Source organism: Amblyomma mixtum, chromosome 6 (assembly GCF_055824585.1).
Source record: "Amblyomma mixtum isolate Tamu chromosome 6, ASM5582458v1, whole genome shotgun sequence".
Taxonomy (NCBI): domain Eukaryota; kingdom Metazoa; phylum Arthropoda; class Arachnida; order Ixodida; family Ixodidae; genus Amblyomma; species Amblyomma mixtum.
This window is the reverse complement of record NC_143017.1, coordinates 92,892,564-92,916,192: the sequence shown is the minus strand read 5'-3', so window position 1 is coordinate 92,916,192 and position 23,629 is coordinate 92,892,564. Positions and strand designations below refer to the sequence as shown.

Sequence of the window (23,629 nt, the reverse complement as noted above, 5' to 3'; positions counted from 1 at the left end):
TTACCGAAGAATATTATTTATTTTATTGTGTTGATGACAAGACAGTGAAAGTAATTTAGGAATGAAATTGAGTAAGAGATAATTCCGAAGAAACACTATAGCCAAACGGGCGAGTTGGTGGTACATATTGAAGGCCAACAGCGCAACGACGCAGACAGAGTGGAAGAAAACACAGGACAAGCGCTGACTCACAACTGAAATTTATTCAAGGAAAGCAGTACAACTTTATAGAAAAAGTGGCCAACTTATCAGCTAGTACACAGATAAAACCCATGTTTCTACGTGGCATCGAGGTATGCAACCTCACTGTCATATAATGAAATAGATGGCTTACTGACGCATAACCTTGTTTTTTTCCTCATGTGATATGCTTCCATAATCTCACGAGTTAATCGGGACGGGTGTTTGTCGAGGATATCACAGTAAGGCAATGAAGGAAAACAAGATTGGCAGTCTCGAACATGGTCAACTAGACTATTAGATTTGTTATCTTCCAGATTATTTGCACGCTCTTTCAAACGTGTATTGATGCAATGCCCCGTCTGCCCGATATATATTTGTCCGCATGACATTGGGATTTTGTATACTACCTCTTCTGTGCATGGCACATACATTGTTTCGTGCTTAACCCCACAAGTTGTTTCAGATTCTTTTCGTTGCTCAGCCTTTTTTTTCCAAAAACATATCACATGAGGTTTTGCGTCAGTAAGCCATCTATTTCATTATATGACAGTGAGGTTGCATACCTCGATGCCACGTAGAAACATGGGTTTTGTCTGTGTACTAGCTGATAAGTTGGCCACTTTTTCTATAAAGTTGTACTGCTTTCCTTGAATAAATTTCAGTTGTGAGACAGCGCTTGTCCTGTGTTTTCTTCAACTTTGTCTGAGTCGTTGCGCTGTTGGCGGCCTCCGAGGAAAGCCATTCAAGGGCTCTATAAGTTCATGTAACATCGGCCGTGATTTAGGCCACAGGAAGGTTGTTATATGAACCATAGGAAACATAGACCCGAGCTTTCAACGATACGAGCTTGTGGGTCATGGCTTGGCTTTGTCCTGGCGCTGAGGCTGACTAGCGCGACGCTCGCTCGACCTTTAATGTTAGAAGCAGCGCAGCTGGGAAAGGAGGTTAAACTAAAAACGCTCTTCGAACAATGGGTAATTTAATAAAAAATCAAATAAACGCGCTAATGTCCTGCGCAGAAGGACACCTTTCTTTACCGATGTGAAACACAGCTCTAATGACATTGATCAATAAATTTCCGTGATATTGCTAGAGTTCAGGTGAAAGTCCTTTATTAGGTAAGTAACGCGCAAGGCTAATGGAAGGGGTAACGATGAGTAGGCAGAGTCTTCATTGTTTGCATGACCGCCCATGGCTTCGCCACCGAACTTTCCGAGATCGCACCCTACCGTTCGAACCACCGCCCCCTCCAGCAACTGGCTCTAATGTACAAATTGTATTTGCAAGATATGGCGTCTGTAGTGGCTTGCTGAGATACAGCGAGCTGTTCAGCTGAAGTTAACGAGACGGATTTTTTTAGTTGCTCAGCGTATACCTGAAACCGATGCCTCCTCCAGAATTTATTCTTTACTGCAGAGACTCGGTTCACAGACTCGAATTCAGAAATTGAGTACGCGTTTATACAGATTTTGTGTTCTGCCTCGTGATACCCTAACTATGACAGAGTCGCAGCGAGGTCGTCGGCTTAGGAGCACGCCCCATTTGCGTCATGAGAGATCAGGGACAAACGTACGCAGGGTTCATCAATGACAGGCCTGACAAACCGGCGAGATTGGCATCAATATAAACGCATCTGTCGATAAAGGCATTGCAAACGCAAAAACCTGCCCACATGTCAAGCAGTCGCTAATTGCTGGGAGCAAGGTTTATTTCTTGTCTAATACAGAGTCCCGCCCTGAAAATTTATGTGGTGGTGGTGGCAGACATGCCCGGACCGACTAAATATCCGTGGTCGGCACAAATCAGTGCCAGATGTGAAAACCAATGAAACAGAGGAGGCCAAGAAGCTTTAGACAGGAAAACGAGCTACGGCAGATTGACGGATACTGTAGTAACTGAGGGAGTAATTACTCATTGACATCCACCCGAGCGCAGCCATACGGCTACAAAAGAAATCTATACACAGAAACTTTGTAGCTAAAATTCGTCCTGGTTCGGAGTTCGAACTCAGGACCACCGCTTCACAGGAGGTGCCGCTCTACCAAGTGAGCTTGCCGGAACGGCTAGCTGAACCTGAGCGGAACGGCTCAGTTGGTCGAGTGACTGCTCCGGTGAAGCGATGGTCTCGCATTCGAACCCTGATCCAGAACGTATTCTTCTTTAACTATGAATTTTATGTGCAAACTGTATAGCCTTCCTTTGTAGCCGTATTGCTGTGTTTGGTTGGATCCCAATGTGTAATTATTTTCTTGTTACGAATCTGCATCACCTTGGGGGATTCCCCTGATCATTTGACCAACATTGTCATAACTCTCTGAAGGGGCGAAATGGGAAATATTTTGACAGCGGTGAAATAAATACTCGAAGGTGGTTTTGTATTCCGTGCACGCGTACATTGTCTTCGCATAGCACGCGTCTAGGGGATGTGTCTCCACACTGTATCTGCCAACTCAGTTAAAGGTGCACTGAAGAGGATTCTGAACTCGTCTTTTTGCCGCGGGAACTCGATCTACACGTTCCTAGCATTCTTAGAAACTGCAACTTATTGCCCTGTATGGCCGATTTCCCTAATTAAATCGAATTAACGTCCGGCTCCCGCCCTTTTTTTTAATTCTGCCTCGTACGATGGGCGGAGTCGACCAACGCGTGAAGTTCCTTTCAGCCAGCTCCGTCGAGGCTTTGCTTTCGCTTTATTTTGTTTTTTAGGTTTCCATGAATAAATAGTTTCATCCGCAGATAATATAGCCGCAAAATAAGCCCGCAGAAATAAAAATACGCGCGGACTATTTGCTACTACGGACTACTACGTATTACTCCGCCGATGGCAAAGCGGCAAGCCGCCACCAGACTGGGTGAAAGGCACTCCACGCGTTGGTCGACTCCGCCCACCGTACGAGGCAGAATTCAAAAAAAAGGCGGGAGCCGGCCGTTAATTCGATTTAATTTGGGAAATCGGCCATACAGAGCAATAAGTCGCAGTTTCTAAGAATGCTAGGAATGTGTAGATCGAGTTCCCACGGCAAAAAGACAAGTTCAGATTCCTCTTCAGTGCACCTTTAAGGCACCTCAATTCGTTTAGGTCTTGCATGCTCAGTGTGAGTTGGAGGGGTATGCATGTGTCGTATCGCACCTCCGTAGATACTGTACAGCACCACTGTGGGCATTGCACAGTACAGTCTGCGTCATCCCCTGTGTGTAGAACGCTCCACCGAAGCCCACCGAAGCCCACAGGAAATAAAGATATGCAGCAGCCCATGACTTTCGCTTTAAGTGTATGTATACACGCTGCTTGTATACTCATGTGGCTCTACTTCAGGCCAATCCTTTTGTATACAACCAAACGGATGCGGTAAGGTGCGGCTTTGTGTGCCGGTATATGTATGCACCGACGAGCGCTCAAGCAAGGGTGACGCAGACTGTAAGGTCCCTTCAAATGGGAGAGAACAAAGTGCGGGCATTCAATTAATTATAACCTCATAATTATGTTTTACAGCCTCACTTTTTTGTTTTCTAACTAGTTTTGCATTTTGGTTCAGAATATCGAAATGTAATTTTGGTTTGGTTTATTGGAGTTTACCGTCCCAAAGCGACTCAGGCTATGAGACGCCGTAATGAAGGGCTCCGGAAATTTCGACCACCTGGGGTTCTTTAACGTGCCCTGACATCGCACAGTACACGGGCCTCTATAATTTCGCCTCTACCGAAATTCGACCGCCGCGGCTGGGATCGAACCAGAGTCTTTCGGGTCAGCAGCCGAGTACCATAACCACTGAGCCACCGCGGCGAAAAGCAATTTTAAAACTTAGGAGAAACTAAGAAACCATTTTTCTTTTTGTGCAAACCGCTGTTTCTTTTCTTATCGGACGGACCTGTAGCTCTGTAGATGTTGTACAGCACCTCTGTGGATGTTGTACAGCACCTCAGTGGATGTTGTACAGCACCTCTGTGGATGTTGTACAGCGCCTCTGTGGATGTTGTACAGCGCTTCTGTGGATGTTGTACAGCGCCTCTGTAGATGTTGTACAGCGCCTCTGTAGATGTTGTAGAGCGCCTCTGTAGATGTTGTACAGCGCCTCTGTAGATGTTGTACAGCGCCTCTGTAGATGTTGTACAGCGCCTCTGTAGATGTTGTACACCGCCTCTGTAGGTGTTGTACAGCACCTCTGTAGGTGTTGTGCAACACATCTGTAGGTGTACTGCAACACATCTGTGGGTTTTGTGCAGCACCTTTGAAGATGTTGTGCAGCACCTCTGTAGATTTTGTTCAGCATTTCTGTCTGCTTCCCTGAAAGATGGTCGTTTAAATGAACGGCATTTCGGTCCAATGAAACGAAATAGTGTCCCGCCTAATAAAACGACCTTTCTCCTCTGATAGAGAGAAATCCTCGACCCTGTAACCGAGGGCGCGGGGAAGAGCTGTCAGCCGGAGTGCCCCCCCCCCCCCCCCCCGTTTTCTGCAAGCCTAGTACCACCGCAATCTTCGCGCCAGCGGGAACCGACAGACGGAGGCGTGTCCCCACGGGCTTCCTTGTCGAGTTGCCTTCGTCCGCCGCCACCACCGCTTCCTTCCTCGTTTTTTTTTATTTTCTCTTCTTTTTCATTTCTAGCCGCTCTCGGGATTGCGCGATAAAAAAATGTCTGGAGACCCGGCTAAGTTGTGCCTGCGAAGGCAAGAACAAAATTATCAAAGCTGCCGTTAACGCCTCGCGCTCCCTCTCTTACTGTCTGTATTATTTAATCTTTCATCCCCGCATTTTTTTTTCACGACTGTCGGGTTGCTGTCGACCGTACGCAAGGAAGATAGAAGATAGAGATGGCGCGTGGTCGGCAGACCACGAGACCGAGATAAGATGTAGCGCGTAGGCGTCCGGCGCGGCTCGGCCTACACGCATCCGTTTTAACCCGTTCGGCACAAAAGAATGCACGTGCGGCGAGTCAAAGTAGCAAAGTGGCTGGCGTATAGACTGCTCGAGGATGGGGGGGGGGGGGGCTGAATTTAGTCCTGTCGCATACCTGTGGGCAGTGTGGTACTTGGTCACAGTGCTGTTGCCTTAACGTTAAAATTTAGTCCCGTCTGAAGAGCTAATCTCCTGCGAGTAATTATGAACTCAGGGAGGAATGTGAGTCATCTGACGCGTGATCTCCGAGCCACGAGGCGTAGTAAGTGAACCAAAAGTGGCTTAGAGATACGAGCTTCTGCTCTTTCTTCGGTTCTCGCGGTGTTCTGAATTTCCGCTTCTTGTGAAGAAGCGGTAGGACGGACTCCTATTTCTACGCGTCCCCTGCAACCAGTTACGAGGGTCGTGACAACTTTCTCCGTTCCTCTATAGTACATAGATCTTCAAGGACCATGAGGACCCTTTGTAACTCTTTCTTTTTTTCTTCTGATAGTCTGTGCGCTGCTCCTAAATGAAATGCTTTACCAGCTTGAATGAAGTGTAAAATAAGCTGTCAAGACCACTCCTTGATTGGCAGTCAGCGTCTGCAGCCAGTAACCGGGAAGTGGCACGCCCACAAGCTGGCCTTGAAAGCACGGAATATCTGCTTTCCGAAGAAGTACTTTCGTCACAGGCTTGCATATCTTCCCCGGCGCAAGCATTTTCACTTTTTTAGGATGCCTCATATCGCCCTGCACCCTTCGCCCTTCGAGGCATGGCTAAGGCCAGTCGACCTTTGTGGCTACCGTAGCCATGGGTGGAGTTTCTAGCGTGGACAGCGGTGGCTTAATGGCTCACCAGGGTGGAAATTTGGGCAAGTCGGTATTGATCCATAACATAAGAGTAGCGCAAAACCAGGACGACGGACAAAAGGGGAGAGAGCACACACCAACAACACAGGCGCTAACTTCCGACTGAAGAAGAAAGCCAAAACCAACCAAGCGAACGGAACCTGAGCAAAAGTAGCGCATGCGCTGACCTAAGATAGAAATCGAAAAAAAGGTGCGATAAAAAAAAATGCGATAAAAATGTGAGATCACGGATGTTGTGAACCCAAGAAGACGAGCTCTCGTTTAGACAAGGAAATGGACGGAGTACTAACGCAGTTATCTTGTAAGGCAGCAATCTGTGCAGCTTCCACAATTTCGCAAGTTAGCTTATCTCTACTCTTAGCAAAGACTGAGCATTTGTCCAAAAAAATGAGGAGACACTTTGGCGACTAAAGTGGTGCAAGGCGAAAGCCTGAGTACAGCATTCTGCCACGAATGTGGTTGTGAATGATGATTCAATTCTTCCAGCGAATGACGCGTCCATTGGCTGTCTGCTTGTGTCACTGATGTGTGGTTAAGATGTTAAGCTTCGCCTGTAAGAGTGGAACGCGACAGCGTCCTGCAACGCTGCCAGGGAGTCCACAGAACGCCATCGCCCATTCGGCTCTACGCCTTGCTGGACGGTAAATTTATTTTTTGAGGAAAGGAGAGAGACAGAGAGAGAAAACCTTTATTTCTACAGGAATTCGGGGCACGCCCCAGGGTCCCCGCACGACCCCACTGCTCTCAAGTGTTTATGTTCCGAAGGTCCATAACACTGGCAGCACGGCCGGTGGCGATGGTTCCGCCAGGAGGAAAGGAAATGTATCTCTCTCGCATATCTGGGTGGACACCTGAACCTCGCCGTAAGGGAAGGGGGAAGATGGGAGTGAACGAAGACGCCGTATTAGCTAGACGCGCCTTTGTTCATTCCAAACCATGCAGCTGGCATGGCGGAGTGGCTAGCGTGCTCGTGTTGCACTCCGGAGACCCTGGTTCGATTCCCCAATTCGAAAAATTTCGTACTCGGTTTTATTGATTTATGTGCTCTGACTAGAAAGGTTAATTAGGCTATTTGATATTTACATTATTCAATTGTATCCATCGTATTCTGTCATTCACCTGTCAAATGTTGGAACTGTCTAGGATGTTCGGCACAATGTATATGAAACGAAAAGCGTCGAACTGGGTGGATCTGTTCTCGCTTCGGCGAGCGCGGCTTCGGTCGCTTCTTTTTGAGCAGCGTTCGCTCCGGCGGACGCAGTTTTTGCTGCGACGCGCGTCTTTTCTTTCCTTTTTCTCTTTCCTCTGATCTTTTAACTCTCCTCTATCTGCACGTGGCAGCGGTGGTGGCTTGGCTCGAGCCAGTAGCAGGCCCGTGCAATTTCCTCTTCATCCTTCTCTCAGTCACAACAACAACAACTGGGTGGGGAAGTGGGTGGTGGTGGAGCGAATGCGGCTTACGGCCGCCTCTCTGTTTCGGCCGCTTCGCTGTTTTTGCAGCAACGTCTGCTTCCGCAGACGCGGTTGTTGCTGCGACGCGCGTCTTTCTTTTATTTTCTTCTTTCTCCTGACCTTTTGATTCTCCTGTATCTTAATTAGGCTAATTGATTACTTAAGCAATTAACTAAACTCAGTCTCACTTAGTTCGAGCATCACTATACGATCCCTTTAATTGGTTGCATGGTTACTGGCCAAAATACAATTGGCCCCATTTGAAATTCGCGCACTGTGACATCACGACTATTTTGACCAATTGAAAGGCGTGACATTTCTGTCGACAATTCCTGCTTACTACGATGAGGCATTAAAGGCTTCCGCCTTAAAAGGCACGCACTTGCAATCCTTGCAGTGCAAAGCTAGATTGCTGCCGGTATAAGTCTTCATGTTGTTATTGTGCTCTCGAAGCCTATCGTTCAGGCACCTACCAGATTGCCCTACCAGATTGTGGCAAGCAGTATATTGGGCAATCTGGTAGGTGCCTGAACGATAGGCTTCGAGAGCACAATAACAACATGAAGACTGATACCGGCAGCAATCTAGCTTTGCACTGCAAAGATTGCAAGTGCGTGCCTTTTTTGGACAAATGCTCAGTCGTTGCTAACAGTAGAGATAAGCTAACTCGCGAAATTGTGGAAGCTGCACAGATTGCTGCCTTACAAGATAACTGCGCTAGTACTCCGTCCATTTCCTTGTCTAAACGAGAGCTGGCCTTCTTGGGTTCAAAACATCCGTGATCTCACATTTTTATCGCATTTTTTTATCACACCTTTTTTTTCGATTTCTTTCTTAGGTCAGCGCATGCGCTACTTTTGCTCAGGTTCCGTTCACTTGGTTGGGTTTGGTTTTCTTCGTCAGTCGGAAGTTAGCGCTTGTTTTGTTGGTGTGTGTTCTCTCCCCTTTTGTCCGTCGTCCTGGTTTTGCGCTAATCTTATGTTACGGCTAAATGGCTCTGGCAATCGGCTGCTGAGTCAAAGGTACAGCGGGATCTAATCTCACCTGCGGCGAAGGCCTCGTTTTGGTGCAGTTGATGTGCAGGACCGCTCTTGTGCTGTGCTATCTAAGTTCACTTCAAAGAACCCCAGGTGGTCGAAGTTAATCCAGAGTCCTTCATTGCTGCGTCGCTCATATGCTACGTTCGCATCAACTCGATACAGTGCGGGTCGAGTTGATTTCTCCAGAGAAGAGCGACGTTTTGAGAAGGAAAGCCCTGACTAGCCCTCTACTCTTTCCCTCGACGTTTTTCCACCTTCCTTCAAGAAGTAGACTCAACTCGACTTTAGTCAAGTCAACTCGACTAAAGTCGAGTTTAGTCTACTTCTTGAGGGAAAGTGGAAAAATGTCGAGGGAAAGAGTAGAGGGCTAGTCAGGGCTTTCCTCGACTTTAGTCGAGTTGAGTCGACTTAGAGTCTAGTTCATGTAAACGTAGCGATAGCTAACTAACAGTTCGGAACATTAAACCCCACATTCCAATGATGATGTACCGTTTTATGGAAGGGAGTGGTGTGACCACAGTTTGCGCTTTCTTAGTAGGCGAGTTCGCATCAGGCGAACTCGCCTACTCGCCTTTGACAGTAGAGTGCGGATATACTAGTCCAGTCGCATGCGACGGCGCGGTCATTCTCGGACGTCGCACCACGAGCGTAAAAGCAGAGCGATATATATTTAGAGCTCGGGCGCGGAGCTCGTTTTGTATTCGCCTCGCGGTGCGGCCGACTGTCGCGCGTGAAATGTTGCTGGTCAAGGCCGCGCGGGACGCACCCGCATCTTCCCCTGTTGTAAACTGACGCCTCGGTAGTTCAATCGTAGCCCCCCCTCCCCCCCCCCCCCCCCCCCCCACTTCCTCTCACGCACGCATTAGTCTATGCATGTAGTGCCAGACTTTCTTTTTGCCTTCCAGCTGAGCCCCCTTTAGTTGACCTGATCTATCCTATTTATATTATGGCGCTTGCCATTTGACAAGCGCTTCACGGACAGGTGTCGTGCGTATTAGGTGGGAACTCTACAAGGCACCATATGCAAAGTTAGTAGTTGTACTCGTAAGGAGTGCTTGCATGTTTTATGGATAACGAAGAGAGGTGGGCTGGTTGTTTACTCTCTAAGCTGACGACATGGAAGGACGGAGAGAAGATTGCGTTAGGCACTATGTGATCAACACTTCGAAAAACTACACACATACCGCAAGCACTGGTGCGCGTTTGCGTGGTGATCCGTTTTTAATGTGTGTGCATACGAAACTACTTCGACTATTTAGAGTACAGGACGCGTATTCGTTCCCGTCTCAAGTGGCAGTCGGGTGGATAAGAGCCCACGGTTTCGGTATTATCGACAGGACAGAGCAGAGGGAATTCCTCGGCGTGAAATCGGTAGCACTTGGCAGCCGAGCCAAGTGAGTCACCGCCAACTTGTCAGATAAGAAGATGCTCGTCCAACAATATTGGAAGTTCGTTTTCTGTCCCGTGTTATCGAGTCCACGAAGTGCTCTGACATCTGAAGTGTTGCATCTTTCGGAAGGAACAAGTACGATTGATTAGTCACACAATCTGAAAGGACGAGTATCGACCTGGCGCCGACGAGTAATCTCGTTTTCTCTCAGCGAGATTGTTTACGAGAGTTCCAGTAGCGAGAACTGCGCGGTACGTAGACTTATGCACACAGACCGAACGGGGTGCACGCGTACCAAACGAGAAGGGTGTTTGTAAACAAGCGGATGACAGCCGATCAATCTCTGTGCAGGTTTTTTTCCTTTGTATGGGCGTGGGTTCGGCCAGAACTTCATGGCAGCCAACGCGCATCGAGATCAGTCTTTAAGGCTACTATCCCGATCATTCGTCCCAAACCGACGGATTCGCATGGAAGCTTGAAGTTTATCCGAGCTTTCGGTGCCGACGGCTAGCAGACACCCCTGCACGGCGCTGTGTTTAAGGGGGAGCTTAGAACTTCTGACGACACTTTTCCGCAATTCTTCTTTCTTTTTCCTCGCTACAATACATCGTTTTGTCTTCATTATGGGGGACACTGAATATTCCACGTGGGTATGACGAATATTCAAGGTTGGTCGTCCCTACAAGTCGAACAGTCTTGGTATGCGTCAAATACTACACTTCGCAGTGGAATCGTCTTGCGACTGCCTACATAGCAGCCCGAATTCCCCCCCCCCCCCCCCCCCCTTCGAAGTAGCCATCGTCTTAAGACTGCAATCCTCGCACTAAGTGATGTCCCGGCAGTATGTTACTAGACATTTATCAAATACTTAAACTCAGTGCCTCGAGTACATTAAAAGAGACATCATCCGCATTCCAGACGGCCCCAAGAGGACTCGCCGAACGTCTCGAGATCACGACCTTTCGGTACTCGCCGCGGTTAGCTCGGTATTATCAGCAGACCCCGCCGCTTTGCGCGTGTAACCACGCACCCAGTCTCGCTCCATTGACCGCCTGTTCTGGATCTGTCGTCTACGGGCCGTGGCGAGGGCAGCAGCAAGCTGAGGAGAGAGAGAGAGAGGAACACAGCCTACTCGGAGGATGTGGATGGGGAGGGGATGTTCGGAACACACTCTGTCGGCAGCCGATCCGGCAAGAACCGACCGGGCCGCCGCCGAGCGCGGAGCCGCCGTTTGTCACTGGTCCTCACGCTCGCAGGTTCAGATTCAAGCGCTACACTGTGAACAGGGCACGGCTGGGGGGAGGGGGGGGGGGGGGGTGTCTGCCTTATGTGTTGCTAAGGGCGGCACAGCAGCGCTCCCGCGTCGCTGAGACTGGATCCCTTGGGAAAGGCAGTGTAACGCGAGACACGGGCTCTGCAGAGGCCGCCTGGCGCCACGCAACAAGGCGACGACCACGTCGCAGCGAAGTGTTTAGCCTGTTGCCCTCCGAGCTGTTATGTCTTTGAATGAAATGCAGCCCGCCGGCTGCGTAAGAAACGGAGCCGGGTACACTCGGGCGCCGCCCGGGCATGTCTGTCTTCGATCGTTGCACTTTCACGTAGCTAGTGTTGTTTGCGAGACGAGCGCGAAGCGGCGAACTCTTTGATTAGCTGCGAGGGTTGTAATTTCTCTGACGTGCGACTTCTTTGGGGCGGAGGATGGCTGTCGTGCTCTGCCATCTGCTTGCTGTGCGTGACGAGGTATCTCGGGTCATGAATAGATTAATATTTCAAGCGCTGAAAACAAGTTAGCGTGGGATAACTTTTTTTCACACGTCCGTAGCAATGCGTTCTATTCGTGTTCAAATCCATCGAGTGCTTATTAGCGCAGTTTAAGTGCTTCTGGTTCGCTACCTCACTACTACAGGGGGGGGGGGGGGGGGGGGGGGGGGGCTTTTCTGACGAATGAAGACACCAACCGTGGGCGCCTGTATCTACCAGCATTTCCGCCTTTTTCCTTCTGTAGTCTGGTATATATTAAACTGAGTGTGGCTGGGAGCTCCACATTGACTCGCTATGCAGCATCGCTGCGATCGCATCGCATCATTCTGGTATCTGCCCTGAAAGGGGCAGGTACCCGAAAACAGTATGTGCTGCTGGTCTTAGGGTAGACGTGGCCCCAGACCAGCAGCGCATACTATGTGAAAAGTTTCAGAGAGATACAAACTTACCATTGTAAAAAAAAAAAGAAAAACGAGAAGATCAAATAGATAGAGATGAACATAATGAGAATACATTGTCCGGTATGACGAAATGCAAAAAAAAAATGTAAAGAATTCAGTGGCGCATGCGGCACACTGAGTCAACCTTAAATATTGGGAGGAAATCTTGCTCGCTTGGGAGAAAGCTTCTGAAAATTGAGGCAATATTCACCATATCTAATGTTTGCCCAGAAGGCAAGCGCAATTATAAACACAGCGGGAAAACGGAATCTCGGTTGTCCTGGCGCCCTTTTCGCTGTTCAAGCCTCTAGAGGGAGCGTACAGGAAGCTGCTTGTGCAACTTTGCGCGTTTCCGCCCGTGCGAGCAACGCAGAGAAATTTCACAACTTAGTGAAAGAGCGCCGGTTCATTCCAGAAAGCAGGAAAAATATCGCTGTTTGCGCCGGCGGTAGGCTTTTCTCCTCTTTGACGCAGCGCATGGAGAAAGGGAGCAGCGGGTTCCGATAAGTGATTGACGGCCCTGATGTCATCATCACAATAGCGCTTCCCCGTGTCGTGTCGTCGCACGGCCTTCCTTGAACTCTGAGCGGGCTAGGCGGGACGTTCGTTCTTGGAAGACACCGCTAGTCAGTTGGTTTGACGCCCGTAGTGCGGAGGCGGGTCCTGACCGGAAGCTACAGCCGTCAGCACCATTCAAATTTAGCCGCAGTTTTACGCGCGTCCCGACACTCTTGCGATGTCAACGTTACTGCCGTACTGCAAAAATGCCGGGGCAAATCAGGGCGTTGTGTCGAAAGGACAGGGAAAGGGGAGAGTCTGCGTCTTATCGTCCGACGTTAACGCTTAGCGTAGCGCATCGCGTACAGACAGGCTTGACCTCCAGCTTCGCGCCGGAATGGCCCAGCTATTGCTTTGTTCTTCCGCTATCCGCCAGCACCGCATTCCCCGTTTGTTCGTTGCCTGTCTGCGTGTGCTGTTCGGTTTTGGTTCCTTTCTTTTTTTTCCCCCTTCGAAAAACGAGAAGCGAGCGGCGAGCGCGCCAAAATAACGATCCGCTTCCACGTGAACACAGCCCGGAGACCACGAGACGATCACATGTGCGGCGCGTGACGTCGTCTCCTCTTTCCACCAATAAGCGTGGCCCGCGCCGGCGGCGTAGAGGCGAGCCCCTCTCCCGCCTCCACTCGGCGCCGCGTGAAGCAGACGACGCGCCACCGGCGCGCACAGGACAAAAAAAAAAAAAAGCTAGCCTCGGTCACAGACTCGCCTCCCCGGCGAGACTCTAGCCCGGCACCCGGGGCACTCGATTTTTAACCGGACTACTGTCAGAGGTCACCGGCAACGAACTCGAACGTGGAGCCAGATAGTATCCCGCCATGCCGTTGCTTAAGTTTCAGAAATAAAGTATACCGGATAACGAATGAACTCGCCGATAATTCGAGGATGTTGGCGCAGTGCGCGAAGCCGGGTGCCACCGCGCAAGGGACTGGAAATGAATGACCACGAGGTCAAGTGCGCAGTTCGAGCGCTCATTGCGGCTCGTCAGCGTATAAACAGAGCCGCGGCCAGAGCGCGAATAAAAACAGGGAATTCGCTTTCGCGGGGGCAATGCCTGCGCCGCGCAAAGTAGGCTGTTGCGCCCGCGCACAGCGAGCAGTGCTGTGCGCACGGGCCGGGCGCACGCATGCAGTGCCCGGATGTGCGCAGCAGCAGACGACGGCCACGGCCGCCGCCGGGCGTAGCGGCGCGGCGCATGCGCCGAGGGGGCGGCTGACGTCACGAGACCTATAAATAGGGAGAGCCGCGCCTCCTGCGGATAACGTGTGCACTCTCCAAGATGCCGGCTTCAAAGAACGCAGCCAAGTACACGTTCCTGCGGAGCGCGATGGTCGTCGCCCGGCCGGACAGTATGGAGGTAAGTACCCGGTGCCGCGTTTTTCTTCTTTTCTCCGGGCTGTGGACGCGGGGGCTTGCAGGCGTTTCCAGGATGCGGTCGGCGAGCGAGCGAGCGAGAGCGTGTGTGAGAGTGGATTTTGCCGGTCGTCCGCCGCGGGCATTGATGCGTCTACTCCGATGGCGCAGGTCAAGATCAAAATGGGCGGCGAGACACCGCAAAAGGCGGACATAAACGCCAACGCGACGCCCCAGGACCCTTCTGATCCCTGGGCGCTACCTGTCCTCGAGGACCAGGGGGTCAAGTGGTCAGGTAATCACCCCACACCGGTCGTGGCTCTTGGTACCTACCACTCGTCGAGAGAAAAAAAAAAAATGTTCACCCCCTATATCTTGTGTGTAACGACGCTTTCGTCGAGTGTCTAGCCAAGCAGTTTTTTTTCCTGCGACCGTGTAACACGTCAACGTCTTCGGGTGCCCGCCGCAACCACGATGGGAAACCTCGACGACCGACATGGCGCCGCCCAGCGGATTCCCATTCATTCGATGCCCGGCGTCTCGGCGGCAGCGAGGGCGTCTTCTGCGCAGCGGACTTCGGTGCACGGCGCCTGCGTTGTGTGGTGCGGACGACAAGCTCGTCTTTCCTCGGGACATTTCGCCGGCGGCCCTATTTCTTCCGTTCTTTCGCTCTCCCTTTTTTAATTCTTTTTTTGTCTCCTCGTTGGCGCTGTAGGATCCGTTTCTTTTTACTGCTTTCCTCCCCCTCCCCGGCGCCTTGTTTGGCGACCGAAGAGCGGGTTTTTTCAGCACCACGTCTTGAAAACCAGACGAAAAAGTGGCGCCAGACGGGTTGGAAAGGGAAAGAGGAATGAAAAAGAAATATGGCGCCAGACACGTGAAGAAGCCTGCCAGCAGCTCGCCGGGGAACAATCGGAAATTGGGGCCGGTGTTTGCAGTAACGTTTGCGCTTTATATAGTTCATTGATTCGTCTCCACTCATCAAACGTTTTATGGCTTCTTTTGTTTCTCAGTTAATTTTCTGTGCCTTGTGCTGTATAGCTCCGTATGTGTTAGTGCGCCAACGTGGACGTCGCAGATAACAAAACATGTCTTTCTGCCCTTTTTGGTCTTGTTCAAGCAATATTCCTTTCTTTCGATACCGCGCAGCTTTTAATTCCGGCGTTGTCGTCAAACGCGTAGCAGTATTTTTGTACCTGGCCACGTGTTTCTGAATTTGAAGTTCTCTTGGTTTCAAAAACTCGTTGTGGCACGTGTTCGTCCAATGCAGGAACAGGACGCCGAACTTTTGGCTTATGAAACTCCTTACTGTTCCGATCAGCTCACAGCTTTGGCAATCTGCGATTAGATAGTTTTCGAGTATCTTTACAAATTTCGCTTCCGTTTTCTTGTCTTCTGTTCGTATCACCCTCTTGCATCTTGTGACGTCATACCTTGCACTCTTTGAATGAAGGCTATCATCGATAAGGCCTGGACAAGTCACTGACATCGCCTATCAGGGTTTTTTTTTTTTTTTTTTGCTGAGCACCTTTCAATTCATTTCCGGTATGGAGACCAGTCATTTGTTCAAATTCACGTGCAGTTTAGCTTACAACGACCAGTTAAAGCTAGTTTATTTATAGTGAGTTGATGTTCACGATTATTTCTAGACGCGAACTTGAAAGTTGCAAATGATGCTTGACAGACAGTTAAGCGGCAAGTAAACGTTGTACGCATTACGCAACTCTATCTTGTCGAATTCTGGGTTTGTTTTGAATATTTAACTAAACTAGTGCAGCACAGCCGACTAAGCCTCCCGCGTGTCGTTCACTAACCAGCAGCTATATTTGTGAAGACTTAGAAAGCCCCAGCGTCATATAAAAGCATATCTCTTGCGATAAGATCGCATTTTTCCAAGTGCTACAGCGCAGCGCGCTAATCATGCGGCGTTTGGCTGATCCATTTTCGTTGTCTTTAATATCTTTAATAAAGACGGGTTAGGATATACATAGTTGTAGATAGTTATGCAATGAAAAGTTACGCACAGCAAAGTGCGCAAAGCCGGGGGAAGGGGGGGGGGGGGGTTATATTTTGGAAGCTTTTTTGTTTGTTTACGTTAACCTTCAGTGTGCGCTATTTTCCTCCGCCGAACTTTCATCAACGGCTCGCAATCTCCCGAAGCGTCTCGCTCTGTTTATGCGGGAGCTGGCAGCCTTTCCCTCGGTTTCCATTCAGTGCGCAAAATTTATCGGCCACGTCAGAAGCAGCCAACGCGTCGAAGACTATTTCCAGACTCCGTCAGTCTTGCGTGCATACATCGCTGCTTTCTCCTTCCTTTCACGTGCATCGTGGCACTCTCGCTCACTCCATGTTTTCTTTCTTTTTTGACTGCGCTTTTTAAGCAAGCTTTTGTTCCGAGATTATTCCATCCTCGAGTACGTTTTCTTCGTTGCATAAGGCCCGAGTACTGCGTGGATCAGCAAATAACGTCATGAATGGCGTGCATCGTTCGGGCTTCACGCGCTCAAGTTCATCGTCTGCTGCAGTTGAATTCGTTGATCGTCCAACGCTCGCGCCCTTCAAAGTGATCTTCTCGCCGAAGTTAAAGCTATCGTTTAGTCTATCGCAGTGCGGCAAAGAACGATGGCCTTCTTATTCGTTCATATCGTGTCTTTTAGGGAGAGGATTTTGGCGCCAAGGCGAACGCCGAACAACAGGCCGATTAGCGCTGAGAGCTGTTTGCTTTGCGCCTAAATCCTCTTTTTTTTAAACACCTACCATCTAGTCCTTCTGGTCATTTCTGTTATTTGCTCGGTCATATTTGCTGCCGGAATTAAAACTGCATTCCTTGGCTATCTCTTTTAATGGAAATATATCTGCGGATCGTGACAAAGTATTCTTCGCAGCATGCTGTCGGTAAAAAAAGTGCAACGTTGTCAGTATAACTTAAGCTGCTGCAGTGTATAGAAACACCTGTCCACACATGCGTTGAACAAAGCACCTAGCCTTTCACTACTCGGAGAACAACCGCATCGGCACGTGTTAAACTACGCCTGTTTTAAACCACGAAGACGTGCGGCGTTGCCTACACCATTACGTCCCGCTGGTTAGAACTGGGAAGTGCAGTAACGCCGCAGGATGAATACTCGCCGGGCTTTGTCGTCGCTTGCTTAAGCCATTGTCGAAGGCCGCTCCATAGCGCGCGATCGCATGCGCGGTACAATACACAATAGATGACTGGCGACGTAGTGGTGTGCGCTGCGGGTAATGGACTTGGTGCGAAGGGGGGGGGGGGGGGGGGGGGGGGGGGGGGGGGGGGGGGGGGGGATATTTTGGGCCATGCTAGTCTATGCACAGGGGCTGGTAGCTTCGGAGGCAACCTGCAGGGGGCGTGGACTAGGAAGTCGTGTCGCGAGCTGATTTATTAACGCAAGCGTGTGCGTCAACAGAATGCTCTTTTTTTTTCTCGCATCACAGCGCGTCCAGAACGTGGTCGCCTTTGTTGTGAAATTGGAAAAGCTTAGACGGAAGGTTTCGCTTTGTAGCACTTCGTCGCGTGCGACCTTCCCACGTGGCCTGCTTACTTTCGCGCGTTACTGTCGCTTCCCGGAAAGCGTCCGTACGTTCTATGCTGTGCTGACGCTGATTTCTTCAGAAGAGCTGCTTCTATTAGCGGTCTGCACCGTACCATGCGTCCCCTGTAGACAGTCTTATCACTGAACCGCTGTCTGGTCTCCGCGGCTCGTTCGATATCTGTTGTGTCCATTAATGACACAGGTTGAGCGGCCCGACTAAAATAGCATATAGCACCTCGAAATGGGCGTGGCTTTGAGTTAGTCGTGCGCCGATTTCAGATCTCGTCACACAGTGAACGCTTCTTGATTAGCCATGTAGGCCATGGATATACCGTTATCTTTCTCGCCATCGCGTTATTAAAAAATAAAGCTCCCCTACGATGCTGGCAATACAGCGGGCAGGAAGGAATCCTTCGAATGAATGCGCTGCTCAAGTCGTCTACTTTGAACAAGCGCGCAACGCAACTGCATAAGCGCTTTCATTCTATGAAAGGGTGACAACACAAAACGAGTTAAACCAAAAAAGCAGTTGCCAGAAGTCCATGTCCAGCTTTGTACTGCAATAATCATTTAACCAACTCCAGCTGCGAGGGAAATTAACATTTTACTGTTTCACTCCTTAAAGTGAGGCATGAATTCTTGTGGCTAAAACTTGATCTTGTGATTCACTTTTTGTTTATATAAAGAAAAAATTGCAGGCGCACTGCTTGTTTGTTTGGAGAAACATTGGCCGTCGGCCACAGGTGTTGCTGTAGCTTCAGCGCAGGATGTTGTTTCATCCAACTATAGCGTAGCCGTTTAGCGCTTCGAGAATTGAATGCCTCATCAAACCTCCCCGGGCTCTCCAGCCCTAGTGTGCGGTTAGGTTAACCCGCTATCTCGTGTGCGCCGGTCTCACAACCAGACGCTACACGCAATGCGATGAGCAGCAGTTTCCTGTGTGCTTTTCCCTTTTTTTTTTGTTTTCCTGTGCGCCTGAGCTGGTGGGCGTGCATTGCTTGCCATCCGCCCGGCGTCCCGTTGATCGAGGCGCTCGCGTTTCCTGTGCCGTCGCCTCGCGTACGCGGCACGGCCACACACACAGACGCAGTGCCTTCGCAGGTGCACGCTGTGAACACGTGGACCGCCGCAGCCGGCTCGAGCCACACACACACACCTGCCCGGAGCCCCGGCTTGTCATCCAGCTTGTGGCAGTCGTGTCGGCGCAGAGGTTTGACTCGTTGGTGTAGCGTACGCTGCGCCGACCGACCTCTGCGACGGGCGACTGTTATTTGGTCAAATATATCGGGCAATCCCTCAAGGTGCGGTGGATTTGTAGTAAGGGAGCAATTACTCATTGACACCCGCCCAAGCGCAGCCATACGGCTACAAAGGAAAGCTATACAGCTTTCTCAGAAACTTCGCGGCTAAAGAAAAATTCGTCCTGGTCCCGGGTTCGAACCCGGCGCCACCGCTTCACCGGGGCAGTCGCTCTACCAACTACGAAGTGTGTGAGGAAGCTGTATAGCTTTCCTTTGTAGCGGTATGGCTGCGCTTGGGTGGACGCCAATGAGTAACTACTCCACTATGGCGGTTATTTGCGACGGTTTGAGCTCCGAGCTACACTTTGACACCCTAAAGCCCCTGCTACAGGTCGCGACATTTTTGCGCGCATTCTGGCGAATAATTTTGAATGGTGTTGACGCCAGCACATCGTTGTTGTTCAGTCTTTCTCAATCGGATTTTTTGTTTCAAAGTTCCTTTCAGTGACGTCAAGGGTTAGAGAAGTTTTTCTGTTGCAATCGAAAACTTTCTCTGCCATTATTCCGGTCGACGGTTGGCATTTATTCGGATTTTTTTCCTCCGCTTATTACATGTTCCCCAGGCCACCACGTGGCACACACATTCGGATATTCGCACAAAGCTGCGACATTTCGAATATATTTTTCCTTTCTATAGCTCGGCAGGCGAACTGTGCCTACCTGACCGCTTTGGAAATGGCAAAAAAATTTAAACGTTTTGCTCGTTATAATTCTTGACCTTGCGACTTAAGCTTAACTGTAGCCGATTTTCGAGGCTAGCTTTTCGGTTCGAAACGCGCTCCTTGTGCAGGAATTTTTTAATTATTTTTTAAATTATTTTATTGATACTGTTGACCCTCGCTTGAGGGTCGTTACAGGGAGGGAATGCAATGCAATGTACAGCAGATAAAATTCACGTCTCATGACATCAAGTTGCACCGGCACAAAATACGTTCGAATACTATAGGGAATACTATACTATATACTAATACTATACTATACTAGTACTATATACTATATAGTATATACTATAGGGAACTCAGTCCAGGACCACTGGAGCCCTGGACTGAGGGCTCCACCTACGCTGAGAGATCCCTTGCGACAATAGTTTTTTTCATTCATTCATTCGAAAACATTTGCTTTTACTTTCGCATCGAGCTTGCTAAGACATAGCACGAGTCCGTAGAATTAAAAAAAAAAAATGCGTTCCGCTCCTGTCTGAGTGATAGATTGCACGCATCCTTCCATATACCCTCGAATTCAGTGGCGACCGTGGTCGGCTGAAGATGCGAATATGCAAGGGCTTTCGCATCAGTTTGGCTCGCTTGATGGACGCTTTCATCGCCACGCATTTTCATCAAGATGTCTGTACTGATACCCTAAAAGCTTCCACGCTTGACCGCATATATGGTTGTGGTATCGCAGGGACTGTACCGCCGTAACTGTTGTCAACGCAACTGAGGTGCAGTCAGTGCTAGCCGAATGCAAAACGTGGGGCTGACGTTCGCACTATGGTTTAGGCACTGATGCATCGCCGCCTCTTTGTATCGCGGTTCATCGCACGTGGTCGCTGTTGCCCGTCTCGCGTGACTTCGTTCGCTGTAATGGAAGCGAAGCTGGATGCTTCCGTCGCATGTTCGATCGAAGCCGTAGCCTTTGTCCAATTCATAGGAAGGCGTCTGCTGATAGCATTTCTCTTGCCTTTTAATTTTGGCTTATCGTGACGGACGCGCTGTATATAGTACGCGCTCTGCGCTGCTCGTATCTCACAAAGAAAGGGGAAGGGGGCCGTCTCAGCTATTCTGTGGTGAAAAAATAGAAAATGAGTCGGTGCTTCGCCTCTGCAGTGAAAGCACGGCATAGCTGGCATATAAGGTTCCAGGTCTCGGTTTTACTGGGTCGGCTTGCAGACTTCTAGCGGATTTTGCAGCATTTCAGTTCCGTTGACGTAATGAGAGCTTGCAATTTCTGCAACGCTGAATCGGCGTTTTATTCTGGTAGTGGTAAGACCGTTCTGGAATCGGCGCTGAGTTTCAGTCTTCAGCATGGCATGTATATGTTTTTTTTTTTTTTTACATTTATTCCCAACGAAATTATAACATACCTCTACATGGAACCGCCAGCCAACGTTTGACTGGTGTACAAAGGCTAGAATTCTCAAATTGTCTTTAAGGTTTCAGTATACCAGAGCCAGTCAGGTGCTTAATCCTCGAGTTCTCGTTCGCTGCCCACGCTAGATGAACAGTCCTTGTAGATCGTTCCTATTGGATCGGTTGTTAGGGACCGCCAAAACTTAACGGTTTGCCTCTCGCAATATCGTCTCCTCGTCTAAGCCTGACGGCTCATATCAGAGCCACGAGTTTGACACACTGGCAGAACGCGGCGAAGTCCTACGTGCCAGCGTGTGTAGCCCCTGCCTTTACCGCGAGCGCGGTCGCAACAGGTCGTCTCCGGCGACGTGAGAAGCGGGGCAGCCGTTGAAAGAAAGCGTTTACCCTTAGCCCGTCTGTTCGCTCGTTCGTTCCTCGGCGAAGGCTGTTCTTTCATTCCTTTCCGTCCGCGTCTCCCACAGCTGGTGCATTGCCAGCCAGGCTCCACACTCTGGGGCCCACAGTTGCGCTGCGTGCAGAAATATCGCCCCCGCCTCGCCGCAGCGTTTCGCGTGGAAGGGCAGCGGTTCGGTAGAAGAGTGAGTCTTCTTCGTCCCTGGCTCTACGGTTGGGGTGTCACACCCCCACCCTGACGTCACAGCTGCCGCCGTTGAGGTCGTGCCTGCGTAGCCAGCCGGCGTGACACACACAAAACTCGACATTCTGGCCCTCTCCGCTTTGACCTAGCGTGTCGCGGGTGAAATACGCCGGTGTTTATTTACACCCCTGGTCGAGGCTTTCTAAAAGCCTGCGCCGTCTATGCGCTGTGTCATCCGTAGCTGGACCAGCGGCTCTGACCTCCCAGCTGGCATGGGCGGTGTTATGTTGAACTGTTATTAAGCGAGGATCCTTCACCTATATGCTGCACGAACGAATTAAGGTAGCCTTCTCTGCCTCGACGAATTCTCGCAAACGGTCTTTAGAGGAAACTCGTTACTGAAAAGGGGAAGATATGGCTACGCTGCTGTCTCAACGATCTTTCATCGCATCGCTGCTGCCCATTAGGAGCAATAAAGAAGCGGCAATTCACAAGTAGCTCGCTTTCGGCTACACGTTGCTGTTCGAGTGGTAACGATCAGTATGAATCCTGCCGGACGTTCCGACTCGCTACGCGCACCTTCCGGCACGTCCGTTCGGGCGGCCGGTCCTTGCCAGTTTGCCGTGCGCTCTCGGTGAGGCTGATGTGGCGTCGCTTATCGGTTGCCCAGACTCTGCCTCAGCTGTCTGTTCTGCCGCGTGGTGGGCTGACGCCAGGTTAGCTGTTGCAGCTTCCGTGCTTGCGACGGTGTCATTTCGTCTCGGTGTAGTATACCTCCCCAGGGCGGGTCGCATAGTTTGCAGTGATATAATCGTCGGTGCTAACTGGTCAGTTGCGCCTAGAAGGAAGCGTGCTTCACTGACAGCAGCAGATAAGACACGTCTGCCTTATTGCCATACTTCGACAGATCAGTAACTGTTGCCACCATTTGACCCACGATTCCAGCATGCTAAGGAAACAATGCACACCGCTGAAGCTATCCAGCGCATTAGAAATCTGCTACGTGCGAAAGCGTAAATCTGCCTTCTTTCGCGATGTTTCTTTTTCAACATCAGCAAGTTGCATTTTTTCCGTTCTCTCGTGGTCTGCAGCGTCGGTTTCTAGATAGTTTAACGCGTCTAACCATATGTGACAGGAACGGCGCGTTTACTGCTCTGTACGGACGATTTCGAGCAGTAGCCGCAGAATTGTCACTATTTACCGCTTGTTCTTTTTGCCTAGCGGTCAGGTTTTCTTTCTTTTTCGCTATAGACGCGCACAAAGTGGCTGAGCCGGAGCCCTAACACACTATCCGCGATATCCTTGTTATTGTCGCAGTTCTGTTCTTTTTTCTTGGTCGCTTTGCTTGTTCTTGTTTGGTTTACCAACGATGCCGTTCAGAGACGCGGTAACTGCTTTGCATATAGAACTGTTCCGCTGAACGCCTGAATTGTAAACATGCGACTGCGTCCGCATCCTCGCCTTCTCTTCGAGCTGTTCGCTGGATAGCTTATCTCTTCGCGTCCGAAAAATCCTAGGTCCGTTCCCTCGATATTATTGCGCGGCATAATGCATGCGCACCGAGCCGCATGGCGCCACCATAGTCGTGACGAGTTGCTGCGCTTGACTCTAGGATCACCCTTGCTCGCACTTTCGCCACCCACTCTGCTTAAAACCGCGTTTCGAATTCGGTGTCGAAAGGCCTTTTTTGAAAAGCCAGTGTTTAAAAACATGCGCAGTCGTTTATCGAGCTGAACTTTTCTTTCAAAAACTTGACTGAATGAATCAGTGCTCATCTTGTGGTTCAAATAATGTGTGTGCTCAACTGGAACATCCAAATTATAGATGAACGTCTGCTTAAAACCACGTTTCGAATTCGGTGTCGAAAGGCCTTTTTTGAAAAGCCAGTGTTTAAAAACATGCGCAGTCGTTTATCGAGCTGAACTTTTCTTTCAAAAACTTGACTGAATGAATCAGTGCTGATCTTGTGGTTCAAATAATGTGTGTGCTCAACTGGAACATCCAAATTCTAGATGAACATCCGGCCGCGGCGGTTGAATTTCTTTGGAGGAGACATTCTAGAGGCCCGTGTACTGTGCGATGTCAGTGCACGTTAAAGAACCCCAGGTGGTCGAAATTTCCGGAGCCCTTCACTACGGCGTCTCTCATAGCCTTAGTCGCTTTGGGACGTTAAACCCCATA

General features: G+C 49.9%; 1 protein-coding gene across 5 annotated transcripts in view; it reads left to right on the top strand.

Annotated features, from left to right (window-relative positions):
• The window catches only part of LOC149339703 (sodium-dependent phosphate transport protein 2B-like), an 82,964-nt gene that overhangs the window by 48,615 nt on the left and 10,720 nt on the right, over nt 1-23,629 (top strand). For 3 of the 5 annotated variants that reach the window (XM_089548381.1, XM_089548382.1, XM_089548380.1), the window contains exon 3: nt 14,098-14,221. The exons of 1 other annotated variant lie outside the window; for it this stretch is intronic. In XM_089548381.1, coding sequence (XP_089404507.1) covers nt 14,098-14,221 — 124 coding nt within the window. Of the gene's footprint in view, nt 1-13,330; nt 13,931-14,097; nt 14,222-23,629 lie in introns of those variants that run through there. One more of the 5 variants, XM_089548379.1, reaches the window with a different exon arrangement.